Genomic DNA, 25,908 nt, shown 5'->3' on the forward strand with positions numbered 1-25,908 from the left:
AGGTCTGCCACAGGGTTCTGGCTTCTAGCAGGGGCTCCAAAAAGGTTACTTTCCTTGTCTAGCCTCCATGCCCCGCCCTGCTCCCGTGCCTGCTGCTCCTGCCCCTTGGAAGGCCATCCTCACATTCCTTTCTAGCAAACTCCTAGCCATCCTTCAAAACCCAGTTCAACTGCCACTGCCTCGGCAAAGGCTTTCTGATCTGCCCATAGTTCAGACCCACCACGTCCTCCTCAGCACTTCCACGACAGAGTACAAAGGGACTATGAGGCACACAGCAGAGTCACCTGGGCCTAAGAGATGAGGAACAGGGAAGGCTTCCTGGAAGAAGAGGCCTTCAAGCTGAAACTCTAAGGAAGGGTAGGCAAAGAGCAGTGGGAAGAGCATTCCAGGCCGAGGCAACTGTGTGTGCAAAGTCCAAAAAGTCTGATGGATTTGAGGAGCTGTGCCCTAGGCAAGGGACCTTCTCTGACTGCCCCCCACCCCCCGTCCCCTAGCTAAAATAACACCTGTCATTCCCCATCCTCATCCTGCATGGATTTTCATCACCACCAGAGAATTACACTACGTATTTGTTTATTGCTTGTGTCCCCAACTGGAATTCTAAGTCCATTAGGACAGGTACATTACCTTCCTCCTTCACCTCTGTACCCTTCTCATGCCTCATTATTACTGCTGGTTTAACAACAGCTAGATTCTGAGCTCCAAGAAGACAAGGACCTGGCCATCTGGTTCACTATTAAATTCCCAGCATCCAGTACCATGCCAGGTATACCGTAGGAACTTAGTAAATATTTGTGGTCAAATAAATAGTGCTCACGGGAGGTATTCAATTTGCTGAATGGATAAGTGCAGGAATGGAAGAGTGCATGAAGGCATTCATGGATAAGTATGTATACACACACATACACATAAGTGGACACATGAACAAACAAATGAATGGATTCATTAATGCATGAATGCAGCATCCTCACATTCATATAATCAAAGCCCAGAGGCCCGTACCCCGAGCTGACCTTCTTGGTCTTGTTAAGCCTCGGGGTTTCCATCTTGACTTAGCCCTGGCCATTCAAAGCTGCTCTTCTTATCCACAGCAGCAGGCATTTCCATTGTCATCGGGGGCAACGGGCCATTTCCCCTATGTCCCTCTACTCTGAGCCCTGGGAGCTCACCAAATTCCCAGCCCTCTTTGTGGAGGTCTGCTGACCCTGGTGCCTGGCCCTCTTCTCATTGTCAGGCACTTTTACAGGAGCTGTCTATGGGAATTGTCAGCATTCCATTCTCCCAGAGAGTGGGATGTGAATCTGGCCCATTTTTATTAATTGCAAATTAATGCTGCGCTGGGTGTCTATTTTGGTAGACATGCTTCTCCGCAAAGTACGGAATGCAACCCAAAGAAGCACATCGCTCTCATTCTTTCTGCCGACCGACTGTGTGAATATTTTTAGAAGCCACACCCTTGCGCAGTGGCCAGAAAAATAATTCCCAGTGCCAGATGTGCTCTTTGCAAATCAACATCAGGCAGGGAAGGGGAGAGGAACAAGAGCCATGGCTCACACCAAAACTGCAGTGACAAGTTTCAACCAGTAGCATTTTTATAGGCTTTCTGGGCAAAAGCCCTCCACCCTCGAAATACGCAACATGGACCCACATTTTGAGAAGCACCTCACTGCTCATACTGTGCTGGTTGGTAACCGACCTTCAGGGTCAGTGGTCCCCGGGTGCAGACACTGATGACATGGACCCTCTTGAGCATGGAGGCCAGCTTGTGGCCATGTGTCTGCCTGCCTTTGCTACGAGTGCCCTTTCTAAATATGTTTCCAGCGAAATGCTGAGTCAGGAAGAGTTGAGCATATGCAGCCGGAAGACAGATCAACAGCAGCTGAAACACATTTTCAAAAACCTTGGAAGTGGGTGTGAGATGATATAAAGAGAATCTGCCTGGAAGTCAAACATGTGAGTTCTAATCCTGGCTGTCATCCCTTCACTCCGAAATCGAACAGCTTAGAGTACCGACTTACTGCATGTGACAAGCATTGTGCCGCATTCCAAGGAAACAAAGACACAATGACATACTGATTCATTGTGTACGACCTTGGGCAGGCACATCGCTTAGACTTTCTGGGCCATAATCATTCAAACAAGGGGTTGGAAAATGACCCTCAAGGTTCTTTCAAGCTCTAGGATTCTCAGATCCTCGTAGGATTCCTTGAACAAGCAGAAGGAAGGAACCGCGTCAGAGAAAGGGGAGGTTTGGGGAGGGGGTGGTGGTGGGGGGTGTGTGTGTGTGTGTGTGTGTGTGTGTGTGTGTGTGTGTGTGTGTTTTACCTTGGTAAACGCCAGGAGTAGACACTTAAGGATTAAGAATCCTATGGAAAAAGGACCAAAACCTTACTTTTTATAATGTTCTACGTATCTGTTATTTCCCCACCTAATGGTTAGGGACCCTGGGATGAAGGACTTGGTCCTGGGAGCTGGGAGGCCCCCATCACTGCCCTTTTGCTTTATGCAAATGAGCCGTTCTCCCAGGCTCCTGCCCATTGTTCCCCACACAATTGCTTTCAGAATGGTGACCATTCTTCTCCTCCATCGGGGAATTCTATGACTCCATAGGAAGCTATGTGCCTTATCACTTCTGGGACTACATCATGGGACCATGAGGTCAAGCTGTAGCACAGAACCCGATCCCCAAGCGAGAGGCTCACATTCCAGGCCTTGTAAAGACCACATTTCATTTTGAGAGTTCGGGGGCAGGTGGCAGGAAGACTCTGTGGAGAAAGTTACCAGGGTGGATGATACAAAAACCCTTAGAATGTGCCCCTCAGGCCGGAACCCAATTCTCTAGCCGTGGCCTGACCACCACACCCCAGCACCTTCAGAGAGCTCACTTCCTGTTCAATTCCCTCCCCAACAGCCAGCCTTGTCAGCTGGGGCCTTGGATATTAATAGGTAAGTGCTAAGTGCTTTGACGACATATTGTCTAAAATCCTCACGTTTGTCACTGACTGTCCAGGACTGGGCACAGGGCCTGACACAGTAACGACTCAGCAAATACTCATTTAGAAATGAGCAGATAAACAACAATCCCCAAAGAAAGGGGCTGGCATCCTTACTAGACAGATGAGGAAACTGAGGCTTAGATATGTGAATAATTAATCTGAAACACTGCCGTTAGTAAGGGGCAGGGTTGCACTTCAAATGCAGGCCATGCAACTCCAAAGCCACTGCTCTTAACCTCGACTCACTGCACAGTGCTCAGATAAAGCTAAAGGCAGAGCATCTTGTTCAGTCCTCAAAACAAGCCCGTGGGCATTACCCTCTCCCCATTTTATGGCTGAGGAAACAGGGTTAAGTGGCTCTCCCAATGTCAAACAGCTAGTAAACCACACAGGATGGAATTTTCTAACTCTACAGCCACTGCTCCTTCTGGAATAATCCAACCACTTTGCCAGAAACAGAGAGACCCTGAGATTTCACTTCCTGTTCCTAGAAAGACTAATTTGACCGACTGTTTCCTCCTTACTCTGTGGGCTACAGAGAAATATGTGATCACGGTCAACCACTCACAAAAAACAAGAGGTCACCCGGATGCGGCTTCCAGGGGCCTCTCAAAGGACAATGGTGACTAATGGTTGCCACCATGATCCGCAACCAGAATCCAAACACTAAAGCAACTCCAACCGTCCCAGCAAGGAAACAGCCTCCCTGTGATGCACTCCCTCAATGGAGAGCAACAACAGCAAAAAAAGGGGATGATGCAAGGTCACTCCCATGCTTGGTCCAGGGACCAGGGATGAGGCACTAACGTCACCAGCGGCCAATGAGAGGGACCCCTGGTGCTGGGAGTACTAAGGCCATTTCATAATGAAACCCATGCGGCAAGCTCCAGTTTATTTTGAAACCGTATTTGCTTACTTTGCAGCCGTGATCAAAAGGCCATTCGGAGTGCTCTGAGGGAGGTCCTTGAACCCTGTCGGCCAGGAGAGCTTTCTCTAGCTCCGTCAGCAGCCCGCATTAATACTCCCCGTGAGAGTCAACCCCATCACTTGCTGGCATGTTCTTTCCCAAAAGCCACCACCGCCACCGTTTCAGGTGGCTTCCCAGTTCCACAGCTGGGGGGGTGGGGAGGAGTTGGAAGGGAGAAGTAGGAGACAGGGGGTGGAAGTGACAGAGAAGTGGCAGGGACAGATAAATAAACTGCGGGCCTGCGGGCAAATTCCAGCAGAATGGTTCAAACTTGGGCTCAGTGGGTCAGAGAGACATGGGTTCAAACCCCAACTCCACTACCTACCACTGTGTTATCTCAGGAAAGTTACTTAACGTCTCGGTGCCTCAGTTTCCCTATCTGTGAAATGATGGAAATAACAGTATCTATCTCATGATGACTGTGAAGATTGAATTTAAGTGATATCGGGCAAAGATGCTATGAAATACAAATGCACTAGGTTATTGTTGTAAGTATTTTGATGGTGCCAATTACAGACTATGAGCTTCCCGAGGACAGGGACTGTATTCTAGTCAACTTTTAGGACAACATCTGGCATGTGGTTGGAGATCGATAAATGCCTGTTGAATGAATTCAACCATTGGAACTGAACTGAGGGCTCAAACCCAGTGATTCTCCCCACCCGCCTGCCGGGAAGGAAGTGGCCGCCTTATTCGTAGGCTGCAGCTTGGAGCAGAGTTTAAGGCTTCAACCAGCTGTAATCCCCAGGTCTGGCGTATCAATCAATGAGGCAAGAGCTTTACCTTAATATTACAGTTGTCATCGAGCAGTATATTTTCCAGCTTCAAGTCCCGGTGGACCACACCATTCTGAAATGAGAAGACAGGCAGGGAACTGAATGGGAGCAGCTGGGATGAGAGAGAACGTGGGAGGGGGGGAGGGAAGAGGAGACGGAGCAAAGGGAAATCTTTGACGGATTGAAGAAATGCGCCAGCGCCGGTGGTCCTCAGCCCCATCCGTCAGGGCCTCTCTCACTGTCAGGAAGCTCCCTGCCAGCGACCAGCACAGCACCAGCGACAGGAGAGCATTAGTCACTTGCTGTGTGGTTAAAGGAAAAATGACAGGAATCCATTCTCCCCCAGAGCCTGTAAAACAGCGGGGGGATTCTTTGTCGGAATGTAATTCCACTGTGTGAAAGCCATATAGTCCCAGGCAGTGGCAAACATTGTCTGTCTGTGATGTGATTCCCAGGGAAGCAGCAGATTTCTCTGCTGGGGACTCAGAATGTGGGGCTCACAGACCTTGCTTGTCTGTCTGTCTACTTGTCTCCCCAGTGCCTGGCTCAATCTGTTCTGACCCAGGAAACCATGCAGATCTGTCCTGAGGATAACAGATGCATTCCCAAGGGTTATTTCCTAAGCAGCTGGGAGGGAAGGTTCCTCTCTGCTGGGCAGGACTCAGTGTGGAGTGAAGGGTGAAGGTGGGAGAGGCCACTGAGACCAAAGCCAGCCGCTGCCATACAGCGGGACCTTTCCATTCAAGCAAATGCTGGCAAAGCTGGCAGATGAGCCCGGTGACAAGCAGACAGCCAGCTGAATGGTGAAAAGAAGTCCTTAACCAATAGGCTGTCGGTCTATACAGCAGTAACAACTGTCCTGCTCAATTCTTTTTAAAACCCTGTGATCTTTTAAGGGGATGGGTGAGCAGGGGAAGAGGAACTGAAAGAACCAGCTAGTGGGGCTGGGAGGACGTTTTTAACATCATTCAGCATAAAGGACCTTGGCAATTGAAGCTGCCCTTTCAAGAAAACCAACTGGTTAGGAATTCTTTGTCTTCCATTCAGGATTTCTTTAGTTCAGAATCTGCATGTTCACAGCTGGTACTTTATTGCTTATTTTCCTTTCTACTTGACAGTTCCTAGTATCTCTAAAAACACTGACTGGAGAGGTGAAAACATGTATTTCTACCACTCTTTCTAACCCAAACCTTCAGGGATTCAGAAATGCACAAACCAGGGCTCCTGGAGGAAAGATAAGGAATGCAAGGTAGCTGATTTTGTTTAATTTTAAATATTGGGAGTAGTTTGGTTTACACTGTTGCACTCCCAGTTTTCATAAGATGGAATGAGCCTACTAAAGCCCCATTCATACAAAATCCAAGTTTCGCACACTTCAAATAATGAAAACAGGATCTGTGGTGCTTTATAATGACGCCTGATGATAAAATACAAAACACTGTACGATCTGAATCATCAGTGCCTTTTGAGTCAGCAGAGAGAAGTTAAATAATGTCCACATGGGTTAAGGGTTTTAGATTGTAAGTAATTAGAAGATGATCATTCCAGAGTCGTTCTCAATTAACCAGAATATTTAACAAACCAGAAGGCCCCATGTTGCAATCATTCAAATGAAGAAGCTGACTCTATTTTGGATGGCATGTTGGATTCAAGTCACTACTGTCCTCAAAGTGAAGGACTGTTCCAGGTGTGGCAGTTCTGGGGCAAAGTACGAATGGGATGGAAATCAGGACTAAAATGATAAATAATAATTGGTTGAAGTATGGCTTGGAACTATCTGTGTACTTAATTCCCTTCTCCAGAGACCAAGGGTAGCTAAACTGGCTGGATTAAGAGCACATCCCATTAGTTGTGTTGCAATAAAATTGTACATGTGGGTAGGTAACCTCTGTGGATATAACCTATGCAAGGAAAAGAAACCAGGGCATAGAAAGGTTCAGAACCTATGGCCTGCTAATTGCACTTCTGGAATGTCTCTTAAGTAAATTATTCAAATGAGAGAAAAAAGGTTAATGTATAAAGATGTCAATCGCTATTTCTAATAACCAGAAATTAGAACCAGCCTAAGTGTCCAACAATCACAATAATTCCAGAGACTTTTTAGTAACATAGGAAAATGTTTCGATTAAAATTCTAAGTGAAAAAGCAAGACAGAAATGTAAAAATACATGCAATGTGTACCACATTGATTGCATGTGGATTGCAACCTGGAAGGGAGAAAGGTCACTGGTGTAAAACTGGCAAAATCCGAGTAAAATCTGGAGTTTTGTTAATAGCAATAAATGAATGTGGGTGTCTCCATTTTAGCAAGTGTACTACAGTCCTGTAAGACATTAACATTAGGGTAAACTGAGTGAGAGGTGCATGGGAACTCTCTGGACTATCTCGGAAACTCTGCTGTAAATCTAAAATGATTCAAAATTAAAAATTTAAATGAAAAATAAATGTGAGGAGTAGGGGAAAGAAGATTGGAAAACAACAAACAAAAATGTCAATAGTGGGTTATCCCTGGATTCTGGGATTCTGGGTGATGGTGATTTTCTTCTTTCTGGTTTATGAATTCTCCATACATACTACTATGAACAGATGTGACTTTCATAATACGAACAGAATCACGTGGTGCCATGAAAACCGTCTGTGACCAAAGTTGTGGTGGGGCCAGCCATACCTTGTGACAATAGTGCACGGCGGAGACGATCTGCCGGAAGAAGTGCCTGGTCTCCCTCTCGCTAAGGCGCCGCCGCTCGCTGATGTAGTCGTACAGCTCCCCTTTGCTGGCGTACTCCATGATGATCACAATCTTATCTTTGTTCTCGAACACTGCAGGGGGAACGGCGATACACAAACACCCTGTTTAACTGACAAGCTCACTAATGACTACAGACCGTGCAAGAGGGGACAACAGAGATGTCGCTGGACAAACAAATCAGTCCACAGCGTCACGAGGAGATGGGCAAGTTTCCCAGCCAGGTGGACAATGACATCATCGCTGCTGTTACTGGACTTGCATCTGTAATATTACGGGGAATGTGCCTCTCTCTTCTGAGGACCCCACTACTCCCTTTACCAGGTTCATTTCTCACAAGACCCTCCCACCAGAACTGCCTCCCTGTAGATGGGGAACAACAAACACGACTACCATTTATTAACCATTTGATATGGACCAGCTACCCAGACCCCAACACGGGTGGCGAAACTTGTCGTCTCTCTGCTCAAAACCTTCCAGACTTTCCATCTCACTCAAAATAAAACCTGAAGTTCCAAATGTGGCCACCAGGTCCTACATGTCCTATGGACCCCTTTAGCCCTATTACATATCTAGTCTGTGCATTTATTCTGTCTTCCTCACTAGAATCTAAATGAGGGTTGGTTTACTTCATTCACTGATGTATCCCCAGCACTCAATGCCTTTTGGCAAAGGGGCTCAATTAATATTTATTAAATGAGGGAATTCAAAACTTCATAAATGCATTCTGGACCATTATACTAAATAACTGCATGGCACTAAATGCTTCTCTCTCCCCAAACCTGATATTCTCTAGCAGTAATGCTCAAACTCTGCTCGACTGAGTCCTAGGAGTTCCAGGCAGATGCCCATGGGGGAAGGTCAGGGGAGATCATGAAGGACAGGCTCTAGGTCCTCAGCTCCACCTCAGCGAAAGCCACTCCACTGCTATTTGCTTTATAGTTGGGGCTTTCACATAAGACGTCCTTTGAGCAAAGACAAAATAATAATTGTGTTGAAATCCATCCTTCCAAGGGATGTGGTATAAAAACGTTGGTAGGGTACCCAAGACCCTCCTTCCCTGAAGGACCCCTGCCTACCTCCCTCCATCTTGTCGGTTTCTTCCACTGCCTGTCAGGCCCCCTATACCCACCCATGCCAGGCTGTTCACTGTTTCTCCCAATCACACACAAACACACTGCTGTTTCCCACCTCCGTGCTCTGCCCTCTGCCTTTACTCCCACCTGTCTTACCTGCCAGGGACACTCGAACTCATCAGTCAAGGATGAACTCAAATCCGATGCCCATGTTGCCTCCCTTTTACCTCTCATAATGGATACTTGCAACACAGCACTTTCGAACTGTGTGGATATATTTGCTGATTTACATATTTATTTCCTCTGCCGGGACTGTGAGCCTGGACTTGGAGAGATAAGAACTGTAGTTTTGGAATCAGACACTCCTAAGTAGATTCCTAGACCTCCCTCTTACTTGCTGTGTGACTCTGGGGGAGTTGCTTACCCTCTCTGTGCCTCACACTTTAGTCAATGGTAAAATGTGAATAATATCGGTAAGTACTTCCTAGAATTGTTGGGAGGGTTTATTGATATCAAGTATGTTAAATGCTTACAACAAGGCTTGTACTTAGGGCATACACTCAATAATGTTAGTTATTGTTGTTGGTATCACTACGATGGGACCCCAGGGCCTAGCACTGAGCCAGACACACTCGATGAACTGGAACGTGCTCCCAGCCTGGGTCCCCTGTCCTCCCAGACCTTGTCACTGGCTGCTAGAAGCTCAGGCTCCTCCAGTTCCTTTTTGGCTCCTTCAAGTCCAGCCAAACCTCTCTGATAAAACGAAGGGAGGAGGAGGAGGAAAGGGAACAGCAGATCAACATTGGCTGCTCCTGCATCTGCTGGCCTCAGTGTGCCCTGCAGCTTTGGCTCTTGCCAGGGATTTCAGCCTGTGGTGCGCTTTTCATTAACAATAAACTTTGGAAACTGGAAAAGCTGCCTCAAGATGCGTGGCTCAGCCTCTAAAAATGATAGAGTGATAGGCCCTGGAGAGGGCAGTGGGTTTTCTAATTTTAAAAACCAGTGGGGGGGGGGGGGCTTCCCTGGTGGCGCAGTGGTTGAGAGTCCGCCTGCCGATGCAGGGGACGCGGGTTCGTGCCCTGGTCCGGGAAGATCCCACATGCCGCGGAGCGGTTAGGCCCGTGAGCCATGGCCGCTGAGCCTGTGCGTCTGGAGCCTGTGCTCCGCGGCGGGAGAGGCCACAACAGTGAGAGGCCCGCGTACCGCAAAAAAAAAAAAAAAAAAACCAGTGGGGGCAGGGAGGAGGAGGAAGAGGGAAATAAACAAGGAGCCTCACACCCCCAAAGTCTGATGCATCCTTGAAGGAGGTCAAAGCCACCGGCCTCTTCAGTGACCATCAGAAGGTGTGGGTCACTGGCTGCACTCAGACAAAAGGACTGTTTCAGTGACCAGATGTATCCCTTTCCAACCGGCTAACTTGGTATCAAGGAGATGTAAACACAATTCAGTTCGACACAGTTCAATATGTCAAATGTTTTACTAAACAGCCTCCATCAGTAAGTCCTTCTGGTCCTACCTCTAAAATAGAGCCTGATCCTGTCCACCTGTCTCACGTCCCCGGCCACCCCCTTCTGAATGATCTCCCCTCTGTTCACTCTTGCCTCTTTGCTGACTGCATTTGGAGAGGGGTGCTGGGGAACAGTTCCCAATGCATGTTTCATGGAACACTAGTCCCACAAGACATTCTGGAGGAAAAGAAGGTAAAACATAGGTAAAATATTTGGAAAATGCTAATATTTGATCACCCCTTGGAGAACCTAGTTTCTTTAACACTGAGTTTTGCAGGGCGATTTGGCCACTGCACTGAACTAACTGGGAGCCAGTTTGGGAAACAATGGATGAACGAGGCGATAACCTCACTGTTGCTGGTAGAGCTGGTGGGCAGCCGGGCGAGAGAACTGTCCACAGGGCCAGGCCTGGCTCTGAGATCCCACTCCCAGTCCTCCAGCAGGAAGCAGCTGGAGTCAGCGTCAAGGCCCTGATTGCAGCCCTAGATTAGCTAAATGCAAACAACATTTCTCGACTTGGGGCATCAGTGATTCATCCAGGAGGCCATGAGGTATTACACATGAAGCTTCCTGAGCCCTTCCTAATAACAGCAGCATTTACTGAAAGCCTACTATGTGCAGGCACTGTACCCATGGCATTTTGCACGAATTATTTCATATGGCTTTGGTCCTATGAGTATCTCTGTTCTACAGATGAGAAAGCCCGGGTACAGCAAGGTTAATAACTGCCATGGCCACAGAGCAAGCTCGAGGCCTGGGCCCACGGTCTGATGGAACACTCCACCCTCTTAGCCCCTCTACTGCTATCCATATACATCAACCACTCTGAACCTCAGTCTCTTCATCAGTCAGATGAGGCTAACAACTTCCTCACACGGTAATGGGGGATTCAGTGAGCTCATGGGCCTAGCACCCTGAGCACGGTGCCCTGGCCACTGCTCAGTCAATGGGAGCTATTCTCATAATTACTTCATCTGCCTCTTAGGCAGCTCTGGCAAACAAAACCCTAAGACTTTCCTCTCCCGGCCGGCATCACTCTTTAAAACATGCTGTGGCTCCCCAGAATCACAGGATTTTCGAGCAGGAAGAACCTTAGAGATCAGCTATTATTTTTCCAGAATAGCCCAGGATTTATAATGTATAACAGCAAGGCCTTGGGAATTCGTCCTGAAGAATGACCGGCTTCCGCATCCCTGGCCCACGACTCCTTGCCCACGGTGAGGTCCCTATCCGCCAGGTGACAGGAACACTCTCAGCCATTCTTCTGGCAAAAAGGGCTGCTTCCCTTGGGCACATTTACAACTGGTTATTTATAAGCCCAGAAATCTTGTCTGTGTTTTTGTTATTAGTCACTAAGCAAAAGCTTATTTTCCACCAGTTGGGAAGGGTTTCCTTTCTGAAAAATGAAAGCCTGTGTCTCTTGGCCAGACAGTTCTACCCAGAAGCCCAGTGGCTCCAGAATGGTAGGGAAAACTATGGCCCTTGACATGCCAAGCCTACCAGGAAAATTAAACCCCTGAATAGAAACTGAGCTCAACTTGAGTCAGCCCACAGCGCAGGGGCCAGGTCCATGTGGTGCAGACCCAGGTTTCTAGAAGAGCCACAAAAACTTTACAAAGCACCCATGACGTGCATGGCACTGGGGATACTGGAAGAAATCTTTACCAGGGTAAGAAGGGGAGGAAAGGTCAGCCGGGCAGAAGGAGCAACATGAGTGAAGCGGGGAACAGGAGCGCCGTAAGCAGGACCACCAGAGTGGACAGGTGCCAGGGACTAAGACAAGAGAAAGAAGCAACAGACCATGAATGAAACACAGAGGCCTTGAATGCCCACAAGGAGCTTGACAGACATGCAACCGAACATCGCCAAGAACAATAAACAGATGGAACAAGGGACAGGGTAGCATCCAGGATCCTGGACCCATGAAAGAGTGCAGAGCTCACATCACCCCAAGAGCCTCCCCAGACAGTGATCTCTCCTCTCCTAGAAGGCTGATTCATAATCACCATAGTTAACACTTACTGAGCAATTACTGAATGCCATGGATCGTCACATCCAATACTAACAATCCTATGAGACATTAATATCACCCCTACTTCATAAATAGAGGACCAGCGCTCAGATCTAGAAACAACGTGGCCAGTGCCCTGCACGTCCTCTTCGGTCACTAACCGTCTCCCCAAGGATATGTATATAGGCCAATATCATAGATTAGTTTTGGACTTTGAGTTTTCTAAAAATGGAATCATGCAGCATACAGTATATTCTTTTGCATCTGGCTTCATTCGTTCAACATTATATTTGTAAGAATAATCCATGCCGTTCCATGGAGTCAAAGATCGTCCATCCTCGTTGCTGTAGAGTACTCCAATCTGTGTGTCATGCTTACTTATCCATTCTACTGGTGAGAGACATTTGGGTTGTTTCCAGGTGAGGGTCATTACGAATCATGCTGCTATGAACATTCTTGTGTGTGTCTTTGGATGCTCCTCTGTATGCATGTCTGCTGGGCAGATAACCAGTAAGGCTCTGATCCCAAATGTGGGTGACTTGAAAGCTTATATTCTTGCCATGACTCCCCACCACTTTCCTCCGTCATAGGTTTACTCTCCTTGTCTAATACTCAGTAAAGATTCTCCTTCATGAAGGAGAACCAACATCACTCCCTTTTCTGACAATGCTTGTTTATCAGCCTATCTGAAGCATTTATCTGAACATTTTGCTACGTGTTAAAGGAGATACAAATGTAGCATAAGACGGTCTTTGTTCTCAAGGAATTGCTATCTAGTTGTATAAAACTAGTACTTATAAAATAAATCAAATGCTAACCTGTGGGATACAGACTTTAAGTCCCCAGATGAGCAGCGAGAAGGGTGGGTGAGGCAGCCTGAGCGGGCCTGAGGAGATTCCTAGAGAAAACAGGTGCGGAACTGAACCATCAAAAACACCTTGGGGGGCTTCCCTGGTGGCGCAGTGGTTGAGAGTCCGCCTGCCGATGCAGGGGACACAGGTTCGTGCCCCGGTCCCGGAAGATCCCACATGCCGCGGAGCGGCTAGGCCCGTGAGCCGTGGCTGCTGAGCCTGCGCGTCCGGAGCCTGTGCTCCGCAACAGGAGAGGCCACAACAGTGAGAGGCCCACATAGCACACACACAAAAAAACAAACAAACAAAAAAAACACCTTGGGTTCTGTTTGCACAAGCTGGTTTCACCATTGTCTCGGCATATCCTAAAATATCCAGACTCTCTCCTTTTTCTTCTACTGTTCCGCAGAAGGGCCTTCTTCCCGGATACCAACTTGAATTGTTCTTCTTGTTTTCTGTTTATTTTCCATTTCAAGGGAGAGTGGGAATTGGCTGCTATAGTAACAGCTACTTCTCCCAATTAATTCTGAATTTCATCAGATGTTCAGTTTGACAGTCCAGTTCTGCCTTCTGATTGTCTGGCTTTCACAACCACACTAATTACCCAACTCCTAACCATTCCCTCCCTTGGGGTTAATAACACAACTTGTATAACTTGAGAAAATGCATACGATAAAAACAGTGGCCTAGCCTGGCAGAGACGCCGATGAGTGAGGAGATCTTGGGATTTCAACCATCCACTGGTCATTTAGAGCCAAATACGAGGCCATTTAGGAAGAAAATGGGCTTGGGGAGGGAGAGGGTGAGAATCAATTAACAGGACGTTCCATGAGAAGCAAGTTATAAAAAATGGAGGCTCTCTTTCTGCTTAACAGGTAACCTCAAGAGAGGAAGACTCATCTGTTGGTTTTAAGTGAAAGGCCAAGAGCCTAGAATGGACCAGTCTGAATTCTCTTCATGCCTTTGCCTTCCACCGACTCCATCTCCTAAATCAGTTCCAGGATGCTGCCATTCGCTCCATGGCAGGGCCTCCTCACATTAGCAGCATCTTTATTACTTTCCTAAGCCCTCAGAGAGAAGTACCATTCCACTCCTCAGGGTGCTCTTTTATTAAAGTTCAGGAGGATCCTCCCAGAAAGTCATTTTCTTTTTCATTTCAGAAATGGAGTGATCTTTCCTTGGCAAGAATTGTCTGCAGCCTAATTGGGTCATTTAGTCAATACAAGATTCATACTTTAAGAGTTCCCTCCCCAGAACTAAACTTCAGACACCTCATGGGCTCAGACTTTCATAAAATGGTCCTCTAATCCCTTAAGTCTGAAAGCCCAGGCAGTGAGAGTGAGAAAATTAACCTAGACTGGCAGCTCTCCCATCATCAGTGAGTTGGTCAGAGTTGACTCAATGTGTTTCCTGATTTGGACAATGAAAGGCTCTTTAGTTCACTCATTGTCTTCTCTTAAACCAAAACTCTTTCTGGATGTCGGTTGGCATGCCCAAGGAGAACCAGAGTCAAGCAGGCCACCCACCGCCAGCAGTGGACTCCACAGAAGGCAGACGAAATGAAAGAAAGTGCATAAGCTGCCCGAGGAAGAGCAGATGTAAAAGGCTGGCCAAGTACCATTTATTAGTGCTATCTGGGGAGACCAATAGCAGATACTAGGAGGGCAGGGGACATGACCAGGATAGAGGGGCTGTGTGGGAGAAGGAATCAGGGCGCCATGTAGGACCAACCATTGGACTCCACCCTCCTCTACAGTGAACTGGAAAAAAGCATGCTCCCCCAATCTGCACAGTGAAGGGATAGAAATCCCACCCTCTGTGAAAACAGCCTTAGTCTCCCTCTCCTGAAAATCCCCACAGGTGGCTTTGTTATATGGTTTCATCCCACCCTTATCACTTAGGGTGGAAAAGACAAACTTGTGGTCATCACACCTCTGGGTTCTAGCCACTGCTTGACCCTGAGGTATGGCTCAGGACTATCTTGTCAACCCTAAATTCTAGTCTGCTTCGTTGGGCAACAGAGTGCAGAGCTTAAGAGCTTGACTCCCGAAGCCAGGCTACCTGGGTGCAAATCCAGGTCCTGCCATTTACCCATCTGAGTGACCTTGGCAAGTGACTTAACCTTTCTGTTGCCTCAGTTTCTTCATCTGTTAAAACGAAGCTTCTATCCTCTTTGTGAGGATTACCCCAGCACGCAGCAGTAAGCAGACATGTAAGTGTCCGCTGTTATTATCAGGCAGCAAATCTTAGTTTAAGAAAGAAGAACAAACAAAGACATGCCTGGATCAAATCCAGGATTATTATGGATCTGCATTGGCAGAATCCACACGTGAGATTGCATTTGTGCCCTTGAGGGATGGGAGAGGGGTAGGAGAACAGAGGAAAGAGTGAACTAACACTCAAAGACATCAAAGGACTCCGCAAGCCTGGTTCTCTTAACTGCGGTCCATTCTTCAGTCCCCAGTGGTGTTCCAAAGCACAGATGTCAAGCTTGGAGCCGTACCTACCAGATGAACCCACCGTCAGAAGTCACTGGAGGGGGCGGAGCACAAATTCCCAAATCAAAAAAACCTCAAAACTCTGCAAGTGAGAAGTTATAGTTCATCTAGTCCAATCCCTCTTTCAATATCCAAATCTCCTCTGTAGGGTATGGTCATTGTAGAGCTCCCCCTTCTACACTCCATGAGGCTTCCTAACTTGCAGCCTCGGCAAATTAACAGAGCCATCCCAGTTCATTTCAAAAGACCCTGGGGCTTCCCTGGTGGCGCAGTGGTTGAGAGTCCGCCTGCTGATGCAGGGGACGTGGGTTCGTGCCCCGGTCCGGGAAGATCCCACATGCCGCGGAGCGGCTGGGCCCGTGAGCCATGGCCGCTGGGCCTGCGCGGCCGGAGCCTGTGCTCCACAACGGGAGAGGCCACAACAGTGAGAGGCGGCCCGCCTACCGCAAAAAAAAAAAAAAAAAAAAAAAAGACCCTAAGTTACATGGCAATACAGTTCCTTTTTTTTTTTTTTTTCTTTAAAAATTAGCTTCAAGTACAAGTGGTGTTATTTGAGGCACTAGAAAATACTGAATTCCAGGAAACCCAAGAGGGTGAGGCAGGACAGCCAGGGAGTAGCATTCGTGTTGGGTTGTTTTATTTCTAATCTCCAGCCTCTAGAAAAATGACTTGGGTGTAATCAAATGAAAACAATGAAAATAATACACTTGAAGGTCAAATAGCTAACTTCATAGGAAACTCATTAGAAACGTGACTGGACAGATTCACAGCCCAAGAGCTTGTTTGTCTGATTATAAGTGAAGAAAACTCTCTGGAGCTGTGTGATTAACAGGGGTGGGTCCTTCATTTGGATGTAGTCTGAAGAGACTTCATGTGGAACTTGTGAATCTGACAGCAGAGGGAGTGTGTTAAAATGCTCAGCAATTCGCCATGGGTTCAGAAGAGTAAACACAAGCATAATACACCACTTTGCCAAGTTCAACAAACTGTTTCATGGGGCTCTGAGTCCCTGATGAGGGCAGCAACCAAATGGCTGAGGAAGGAAACCCAAGCCCAAAGGTATCGCCCACGGCTCACTGGTGACAGCTGCCAGACACATGTTCTGCTCTGGAATCCACTGATGACAAATGATCGGACCAAGACAAGTTTCTAGAGCAGGGCTCACTTCCTCCTGGTTGGAGGATCAAGCCCATCTTTCTCAGACTGGCCAATTAAATTGAAATCCCTAGGGGTGAGGCCCAGGCATCAGCATTTCTTCTTGCAAACACCCCATGAGGTTCTAATGTGCATCCAGAGTTCAGAATCACTGAAATGGACAATCTGGCCTCAACCTTCTCTGCTACCACCTCCCAATAGAAGTTTCTATTCCAGCCAGAAAGGACCTCTCAGATCTCTTAACTAACATCACATCAAGAAAGATCAGTATGGTTTATTGAGCATGTACCTGGGACCAAGCTTAGCCATTTTATTCATTATCTTAATCCTCACAATCTTATCTATAAAGTAGCCAGCTATTGACCCCACTTTATAACTAAGGGAACCAAGCCTCAGAGAGGTTAAGTCACTACCCCAAGGTCACACAGTAGCAATTGGCAAAGCAATTGATTCATTCAAATCTAAGCCCATTTGGACAATGCATACATATTTACCCTGCTAGACCAGTACCTGGAATATAGGTGCTCAATACATCTTTGTAAAATGAATGAATGAATGAATGAATGATTAAGTAATGAATGAATAAGAACACGGGGTAGTATTAGTGACCCACAGACCTTGTTAGATCAAATCAGCTGTCCCTTGGCTTCGAAAGAGCCTAAATCAGGATTTGCCTGCTGCCTGAAAACCCTGGATTAAGTCACTTGAGCCAGAGAAGAAAAATGTTAACCGCTTCCATTGTAGGTATTCCCAAATCACTGATGCTCGCAATGAAGCCCTGCTTTAGTTTCCAACCTACTGAGCAGGGGGTTTTCTAATATGGCGCTTCTCAAACTTGAGTGCAGCAGAGTCACCTGGAGGGCTGGTTATTACACAGAACATCAGGTCCACTTGCAGGGTTTCTGATTCAGTGGGTCTGGGATGGGGCCCAGGAGATGCTGATGCTGCTGGTCCTGGGTCACCCTCTGAGAATCGTGCTCAAGTGTATTATTCAGCAGTTTATCGGGATCCTGCCATCCTCAAGGGGTTCTCTTCCAGGGGCAGCAAAAGTTTCTCACTCCAGGACCTCTGCTGAGTTCTGTGGAAACATCTTGCACTGGCCCCATTGCCTCTGGCCACAAGTTGCAAGGGAGGAGAAGGCAGGAATGCCCGTCATCAGAGCCTGGATTTTTAAAGCAGTGATTTTCACCAAGAGGCAAGAACTAGATCCCCTTCCAGAAAGATCTATTGGAATCTCATAAGGCACAGGTAGCTTAAAAAAGCATATTGTAATGTATACTTCTAAGAAGCTGGGAGGAGCTTTTAACTGATAGTAAACTCATCTAAAATGTCTCCACAGTAGGAGTTCGGAGAATTTAGTAGAATATAGACTCTGTTACATCTTCTCATGGACAGCAGGTTTAAGGCTCATGGAGCCAGGGCATGAAACTCACATGATTATTAAAAGAAACACATTTGCTTGCTACTGTGTTTTTGAAGTTTGAGAGACTCTCCCAAAGGCAAGAGATCACAGCTGACAAATGCCAAATAGCCATCCTACTTTGTCCCAGAAAGCCAGGCTCACCCTTACCTAAGACAGGGGATGTGATGAAAAGGCTGGCCAGTCCGGCATATCACAATGTAAAAAAGGGCCGAGAGAGAAGATGTAATCTTGCAGGGCCAAGAAAAGAGATTTCCAGGAACAAAAAAAACCAAGAGCATAAAAGTGAAGGCACCGGCCCAATCTCCCCCACTCCCCACCTTTTTGCTTTTACATGCTGGACTGTGCTGTTTCCCTGAAGTGTTGTGCAGCAAGATGCTGGTTTGTGGTTTTGCAGATTGAATCTCCTGGGCTTCCAAAGGGGAAATGGGGGTGAGACAATGTGCCTTTGATGTTTGAACTTGGGTCCTGAAATCAGAACCCCAGGCAAAAACCGTTTTTATCTCTTCCATCCTAGGCAACCAAGTTGAAAGCTCCAGGGCACTTCCTTTTCAGCTGTTCTTTCCTTATTGTCAATTACCTCCCTGCTGTGAGAATGGAATTCCTTTGACTGAAAACAGGGGTCCATCCCAAGATGGTGCCAGAGATTTCTTTCTTCCTTTTCTCTCTCGATTAGGTTACCCTTATAGCATCACACGCTAGAAGGTGTATGTCTATCCTCTTTTATTTACTTAGCATTAGAAGCCAGTTATGGTTTGTGTGTTTACACAGAGTTGACAAATTTGAGGGTCAATCACCTTCACCTACGTGTCAATAGGAGAGTAACCCCAGGATCTGGTTTGAGAAAGAAACATTTAAAAGGAATTATTTTTGAGATCTGGTGAACAGTGGCACTGATTCAGTGAAGCTGCAGATTTTATGAGCCTGCAGGTACTGTGAATAATATACAAATAACTTACATTTCCATGAACTGCAGCTTAGAAAACACTTGACCTATGAATTTACTGGACTGGGGACCCAAGCTTCTTCCTAACATGTATGCAGAAATATTCTCTAAAATACCCACCAAGCTGGGATTTAATACTCTCACATATTTAAGGCAGAAACCTCTATGAAGGCCAGGAATTATCTGTATCACAGGGTTTAGGACAAGGCTTGCCCCCAATTAGGGGTTGCTGCAGACCACTAAATACCTGGTTAGTAACAGCAGCACAAGCTTCAGAGTGTTGCTAAGTTCAACTCTCAGATCCACCACTTACTAGTATTTGGTATAACCTTGGAAAATGCACTTAGCCACCAAGCTGAATTTTCCTTGCCATAAAATAGGGATCTTAACAATTCATCTTTCATGGATATAAAGATTAAATGAGATCATACATACACATATCCTAGCACAGGGTAAACACTCAATAACTCCAAGCTATTATTAGTATTATTTTCAAGTGTTAATTTTATTTTTTTGTTTGTTTGTTTGTTTTCGGTACGCGGGCCTCTCACTGTTGTGGCCTCTCCCGTTGCGGAGCACAGGCTCCGGACGTGCAGGCTCAGTGGCCATGGCTCACGGGCCCAGCCGCTCCGCAGCATGTGGGATCTTCCCGGACCAGGGCACGAACCCGTGTCCCTTGCATCGGCAGGCGGACTCTCAACCACTGCGCCACCAGGGAAGCCCTCAAGTGTTAATTTTAAAATGTTACTTCCCTCCTCAAAACCAGTGGCATCCCCCTACTCCTGGTGTAAAAAATCCATACTCTTGGGCCTCCCTGGTGGCGCAGTGGTTGAGAGTCCACCTGCCGATGCAGGGGATACGGGTTCGTGCCCCGGTCTGGGAGGATCCCATGTGCCGCGGAGCGGCTGGGCCCGTGAGCCATGGCCGCTGAGCCTGCGCGTCCGGAGCCTGTGCTCCGCAACGGGAGAGGCCACAACAGTGAGAGGCCCGCGTACCGCAAAAAAAAAAAAAAAAAAAAAAAAAAATCCATACTCTTTCCTTTAGCCAATGTGGTCAAAATCTGGCCCTCTCCAATTTCCTCTCTCCTGCCACCCTATTCAGTCCCTCAGTCTCAGAGGCCCTCTCTCACTTCTCATAACACAAGCTGCTTCCCTCCTCTGAGCATCTGCACATACTGTTCCCTCTGCCTGGAATGCCCAGGTCTTCGAAGGGCTCACTTCTCATTCCATTCAGGTCTCAGCTCAAAAGTCACTTATCTGTTCGCTTGTCTATTCACTAAATTTCAGCTCCATAGCCCAGAGCCTGTCTTGTTCACCTTTGCATTCCTAGTACCTAGAACAGGGCCTGGCACATAGTAGGCACTTAGTTTTTTTAATGAATGAATTATTCCTCTGGAACTAGCTATTTCAATATCATCTGATTGTACAGTCCAAAATGGTGCACTCCCCACATGAAACCCCAAAGACCCTAAACGTACAGGTTTAGGTACATCATTGCTTTGTCATGTTGCTGCTATTATTGTTACTGCTACTGCTGCTTTTGCTAGGATGTGTGTGTGTGTGTGTGTGTGTGTGTGTGTGTGTGTTTTAAATCACAAAGGTCCTTGTTGAAGAAGAAATTGTAAAGTTCACTTAGCTAATGTCCAAACAGCCAATTAGATGCCTGGGCACTGATTTTTCACTCAGAAAATTAACACATGTCTGCACTCAGCTAAGGCTCCTGATTGGCCCATCAAACGACCAATCAGCTTCCAGGGAGAAGGTTTCACTTTGTGAGCTACAGAGAGACCAGGGTATTAACTCACAGACTCAGTTCCCACCACCATTGCTACCTCTGCACTGCCCCTGCCACACCCCAGGGTTGAAAAGGAGGGAAAAGGCGAGGCTGAGGGGGATGCCTGGGGCACAGTGGTGGGCTGCAGAGCCAGCAAAACAAGACACAAGGTCAGAAATACAGGGCTGAGGCCTGGCAGAGGGAAAAAACAAGTGGGGTAAGAAGACCTGTGTGCCAGGGCCACCAACTAGCCAGCATACCCAGTATTATAAGCTGAATATTCCCAGCCCCACTGCAAAACAAAAAACAAACAAACAAAAAATGCTATGTTGAAGTCCTAACACCTAGTTCCTCAGAATGCAATCCTATTTGGAGATAGTCTTTAAAGAAGTAATCAAGTTAAAATGAGGTCATTAGGGTGGGCCCTAAGCCAAAATGATTAGTGTCCTTCTAAGAAGGAAAAATTTAGACACAGACACATACAGATGTGAAGACACAGGGAGAAAATGGCAATCTACAAGCCAAGGAGAGAGGCCTTAGAAGAAACCAACTCTACTGACACCTTAGTCTTGGACTTTCAAGCCTCCAAATCCAAGAAAAAATAAATTTCTATTGTTTAAGCCAACCAGTCTGTGGTAGCAGCCCTAGCAAACAAACACACCCAGGGAGTCATGAACCTTCCAGAGCCTCAGTTTCCACAACTATGATGCTGTCCAATATGGCAGCCACTAGCCAAATGTGGCTGTTGAGCTACTTGAAATGTGGCTAAAGTGTCTGAGGAGCTGAATTTTTATTTCAATTAATTTTTTTTCTTTTCTTTTTTTTTTTTTTTTTTTTTGCGGTACGCGGGCCTCTCACTGTTGTGGCCTCTCCCGTTGCGGAGCACAGGCTCCGGACACGCAGGCTCAGCGGCCATGGCTCACGGGCCTAGCTGCTCCGCGGCATGTGGGATCTTCCCGCACCGGGGCACGAACCCGTGTCCCCTGCATCGGCAGGCAGACTCTCAACCACTGCGCCACCAGGGAAGCCCTCAATTAATTTTAATATCCATCTGTAGCTAGTGGCTTAGACAACATAGTTACATACTTAATTTCAGAGGATTTACAGACCCTTTGTAGCTCACTCATGAAATACCCTGTCAATGGACCCCAGATTAAGAACTACTTAGGATGATTATGGGGTCTTCATAACAATGACCTTTTTGAGCTTACCAGTATATGTATCATCTCATTTAATCCTACTGACAAACCCTAGGAGGGGGCAGAATTGTTATCCCCATTTTATAGGTGCAGTCATTGAGGCACTGAAAGGCCCACCATCCTGCTCAAAGTCTCAAGTCTGGTGTGAGAACTCAAGCTCTTCCCTGACTCCCTAAAACCAGTTCTAAGGGTTTTATGAATTGAAGCCCAAGCTCTCACCTGAGGCCTTGGTGAAAGTTATTTCTAGTCACCCAAAGAACTTTAATTCATGCTGATACCCATCTTTAAAGTTACAAGCAAGGGCTTCTCTTCTTGAAGCCTCCAGCAGGGGCTGGACTAAGGCCTTGACCTTGATAATAGGATGTTCTTCCACTGAGGTTCATCTCCGGCCTTCCCTTGGAAGGGGGACAGACTCCTGTTCCCCATTCAGCCTGAAGGATTCCCAAGGTCAAGGAGAGCATGATGCTAGTAAAGAAGGAGGCTTCTTGATGCCAGACTTCTGTGACCACAGACCGTCTCCCAAATAAAGAACTGGAAACTTCACGCTGGATTAAAACTCTGCTTCCTGGTAAAGAAGCCTCCAGCTCTAGGCTAAGAAATCTCACAGAACTGCACACAGAGCACGTGACCCACACTGGTCCACACCGTGCATGATGGCCTTCAGGTTTCCAGGGCAACCGGCCCGCACAGAGCAAAAACACTCCACATTTAATAAAATTCACTCTCATCCTGCATTTTGTATCTCAACTCACTTCTCAACTTCTGGAAATTCCCCTCAATTACCAGGCATATCCAGATTTGTTTTACCAGCCTGGAATTCTACTTTCGTCAATTCTTCCTCCAAAAAACTCCTTCAAGGCCCAGCTTGGATGCCATATATTTCCATGAAAACTTCTAAGCTTGGGCCTCCTTGGTCCCAGAATATATTGTTTACATATCTACAGCAGGTCCTGGGCAGGGCCTGGGACTCTGCATTTCTAACAATCCCAACTTATGCTGATGCTGCTGGTCCAGGGACTGCAGTTTGAGGCTCACTGCAAGAGATGTTTGTGGAATGAATAAGTGACTGAATAAATGCAAATTTCCCTTAAAAATCCTACCTCCAGGGCTTCCCTGGTGGCGCAGTGGTTGAGAGTCCGCCTGCCGATGCAGGGGACGCGGGTTCGTGCCCCGGTTTGGGAGGGTCCCACATGCCGCGGAGCGGCTGGGTCCGTGCGCCATGGCCGCTGAGCCTGCGCGTCCGGAGCCTGTGCTCCGCAGTGGGAGAGGCCACAGCAGTGAGAAGCCCGCGTACCACAAAAAAAAAAAAAAAAAAAAAATCCTACCTCCAAGGGTCCCAAAAATGAGCTTTAGAAAAATCAAGATAAAAGATATTACCAGCATTTACTTCCACATGAGGAGCAAAAATAGAAATAGCAGGGGGAAAAAAGCATAGCAAAACCCAGCAGGGAACCAGAAGAAGGAAAACTGAAATATCAGAAAAACTTTAGGGTCACCGTCTGGTTTCCTCTTAGCCCTTACTGTAAAAGTTATGATGAACAGACCAGAAATTAAAAATAGGTTTATTTTTCTGACTCAACCATATATTAAAAAATATTCTACAGAAATGTTTTGACTCAGTAAATCCAAGACTAGGGATTTTTCATACGAAAATAATCAGAAATGAATGTAAACATGATGTATAAGGAGAGTCTTTAAAGCCCTGTTTATAATAACCAGAAATTTAAAACAATTTATATATTTGACAAAAGAAAATAGATCCAATAAATTATGGTATGTCCATAAATGGAACACTATAAAGCCTTTTAAAATGTCCTTATAGTGGAATATTTATTGATATAGGAAGAGATGCATGATATACAAAATGAAAAAAAATCAAGCTAAAACCCAGTATAAACAGTATGATCTAACTCTGGATAAAAACTACATACAGATATAGAAAAGTAGACTAAAAATATAAATTGTATAAAGAGCCATTTGTCAAAATGAGAGAGCAGAAATTATTTTTAAAATTTTAACGGTTGTATTTCAATCATTTCTGCAATAAACACATGTTGCTTGTGTAATTTTTTAAAGGATTTTTTTTTAAATGATAGACTGGGAAGTTGATACTCTCCATTTCTTCCCATGAGGAACTAAAGAGTTGAAGCATGAACACCTTTATAAGCTTTTCCCCTCCCTGTCCTTCTATAAACACCAACAACTCGAACTGCATTTGCAAAGTATCTTTCACACCAACAGATCCCTCTTCTTTCTTGGCATTTCTTGGACCTGCTGGAAGTTAATTCCTAACTCAGAAAGGCTAACTTTGAATAACTCATGACACCACCCCTGAAGCATCAGCTTTGGGGAATGACATTTACAATAGATCCACCGTTACTTGGCCACCCAGAAAACTGCCATTTTCCAGAAACCATGGCTGTCTCACATACTGGTTTTCAATAAGGTGGGTTTCTTAGCAACCACCAAGAAACTGGGAAGATAGAAGAAGGCACCAGCCAGGGCTATTTTATCACCAAAGTGCGCTGTGCTACATGTGTCTGGTTGCACTCAAGGTAACCAAATAAGAGATAACACCCAGCTATTTTTGCATCATGAGGAAAAATACTTGGCTCCTGCCCAGAAGGGCAATTACCTCAAAATCTTGGCAGGCCCCATGGTATGAGAAATGGTAACTGATACGGGGGTGAAAAAAAAAAATCACTGACCTTCATAAATACTGATGATATGAGGATGGTTGAGGGATGACATGATCTCAATCTCTCGTCTGATGTGAACCATGTCTTGTTCATCCTTAATTTTGTCCTTACGAATGGATTTTATAGCAACCTATAAAGTCAGGAAATGAAATGTTACTCAGAGAACTAAACAGATGCAAATCAGCCATTGGGAGAGTTTGGAAAATAAATACAGATGTTACTTGTTGGCAGAACCGACAATAACCAAAACAAAGCTTCGAAATACCCCCGTCACATCTTTCATTTATAGCAAAAACACCCTTCTCCAGACAACAGAAAACATCAGGTTTTAACAGCCTGGGTTTGGGATGGTGGCTTTTTTTTTTTTTTTTTTTTCCCCACAAAGCAGAGGGCTGCTTCACGCAGCCAGATTCATTTACTCTAGGAATCCTGATCCTTTGAAAAAAGAAAAAAGGAGAGCTTGGTTTACAGGGTGTCGATGACTAAACATGGAGAGGTGAAATTAGCATCACTCAGTCCCACCATGCAGCTGCCGCAGTGATGGATAGAAAAGGCTTTATTGCGTGGCCTGTCTCAAGGCCAGTTCTGCTCAAACCTTGGGTTTTAAGACTCCAGCTTATGCTATGCTGATGCAATTGCTCAGAAGCCAAATCCTTCCTACATCCTTCCTCTCACTAAGGCACCTTTGATAGCAAGTGATATGACCAAAAGGCCCTGCTTGAGAAAAGTCAGAGTAAAACCAAGGAAGCTAAGCTAGACTCAGCCCCAGTTGATTCCAAAAGCTCCGTGCCAATGTTGTCTGCAAATCCAGACTGCAGAGAGTTGCCAGGGCCAAGGCGCAGAGCAATTACTCAAAAGAAACACATAAATAAAAAGACATTAAAGGACAATGGGAATCTAATAAGGAAGAAATATGTTTGCCAATGAATTCATCTCTGCTCATAAACAAGTTGGTTGGTAATTTAATCCGCCTTGGCTCTAAGGGGGGCAAAAACTACTTTGGTGGAGGGGGTTATCCATGGGTAACAAGGAAACCTGCCAATCGATTTGCTGCCAGCTCTGAACGCCTGCTTAGTTCTCTCCAAACTGGTCCTCTTGTGACCTCAACCCTCACCTTAGCAACCTTTCCTGGATGAAAGGAAGTAAAACACCCCTCGGATTGCAAAGGCTCTGGAGGAAAAAGTCCTTGTGAGCAGCAGCCCAGGGCCACACCTTGCCTATCACAGGGTCAAGCATGGGCGGCGGCAGCAGGAATGCACTCACACCTGTGAGCATCTGCAGTTTCCG

The 25,908-nt window shown here is 46.3% G+C and overlaps 1 protein-coding gene across 1 annotated transcript in view; it reads right to left on the minus strand.

The window, feature by feature from the left end:
- The window catches only part of NUAK1 (NUAK family kinase 1), a gene marked incomplete at both ends in the record, with an annotated part of 66,903 nt that overhangs the window by 11,512 nt on the left and 29,483 nt on the right, over positions 1 to 25,908 (minus strand). Inside the window, 3 exons of the mRNA XM_079715028.1 lie at positions 4,747 to 4,812; positions 7,408 to 7,559; positions 24,631 to 24,751. Coding sequence (XP_079571154.1) covers positions 4,747 to 4,812; positions 7,408 to 7,559; positions 24,631 to 24,751 — 339 coding nt within the window. The remainder of the gene's footprint in view (positions 1 to 4,746; positions 4,813 to 7,407; positions 7,560 to 24,630; positions 24,752 to 25,908) is intronic.

The sequence above is a fragment of the Hyperoodon ampullatus genome (assembly GCF_949752795.1).
Source record: "Hyperoodon ampullatus genome assembly, chromosome: 11".
In the NCBI taxonomy this organism is placed as follows: Eukaryota; Metazoa; Chordata; class Mammalia; order Artiodactyla; family Ziphiidae; genus Hyperoodon; species Hyperoodon ampullatus.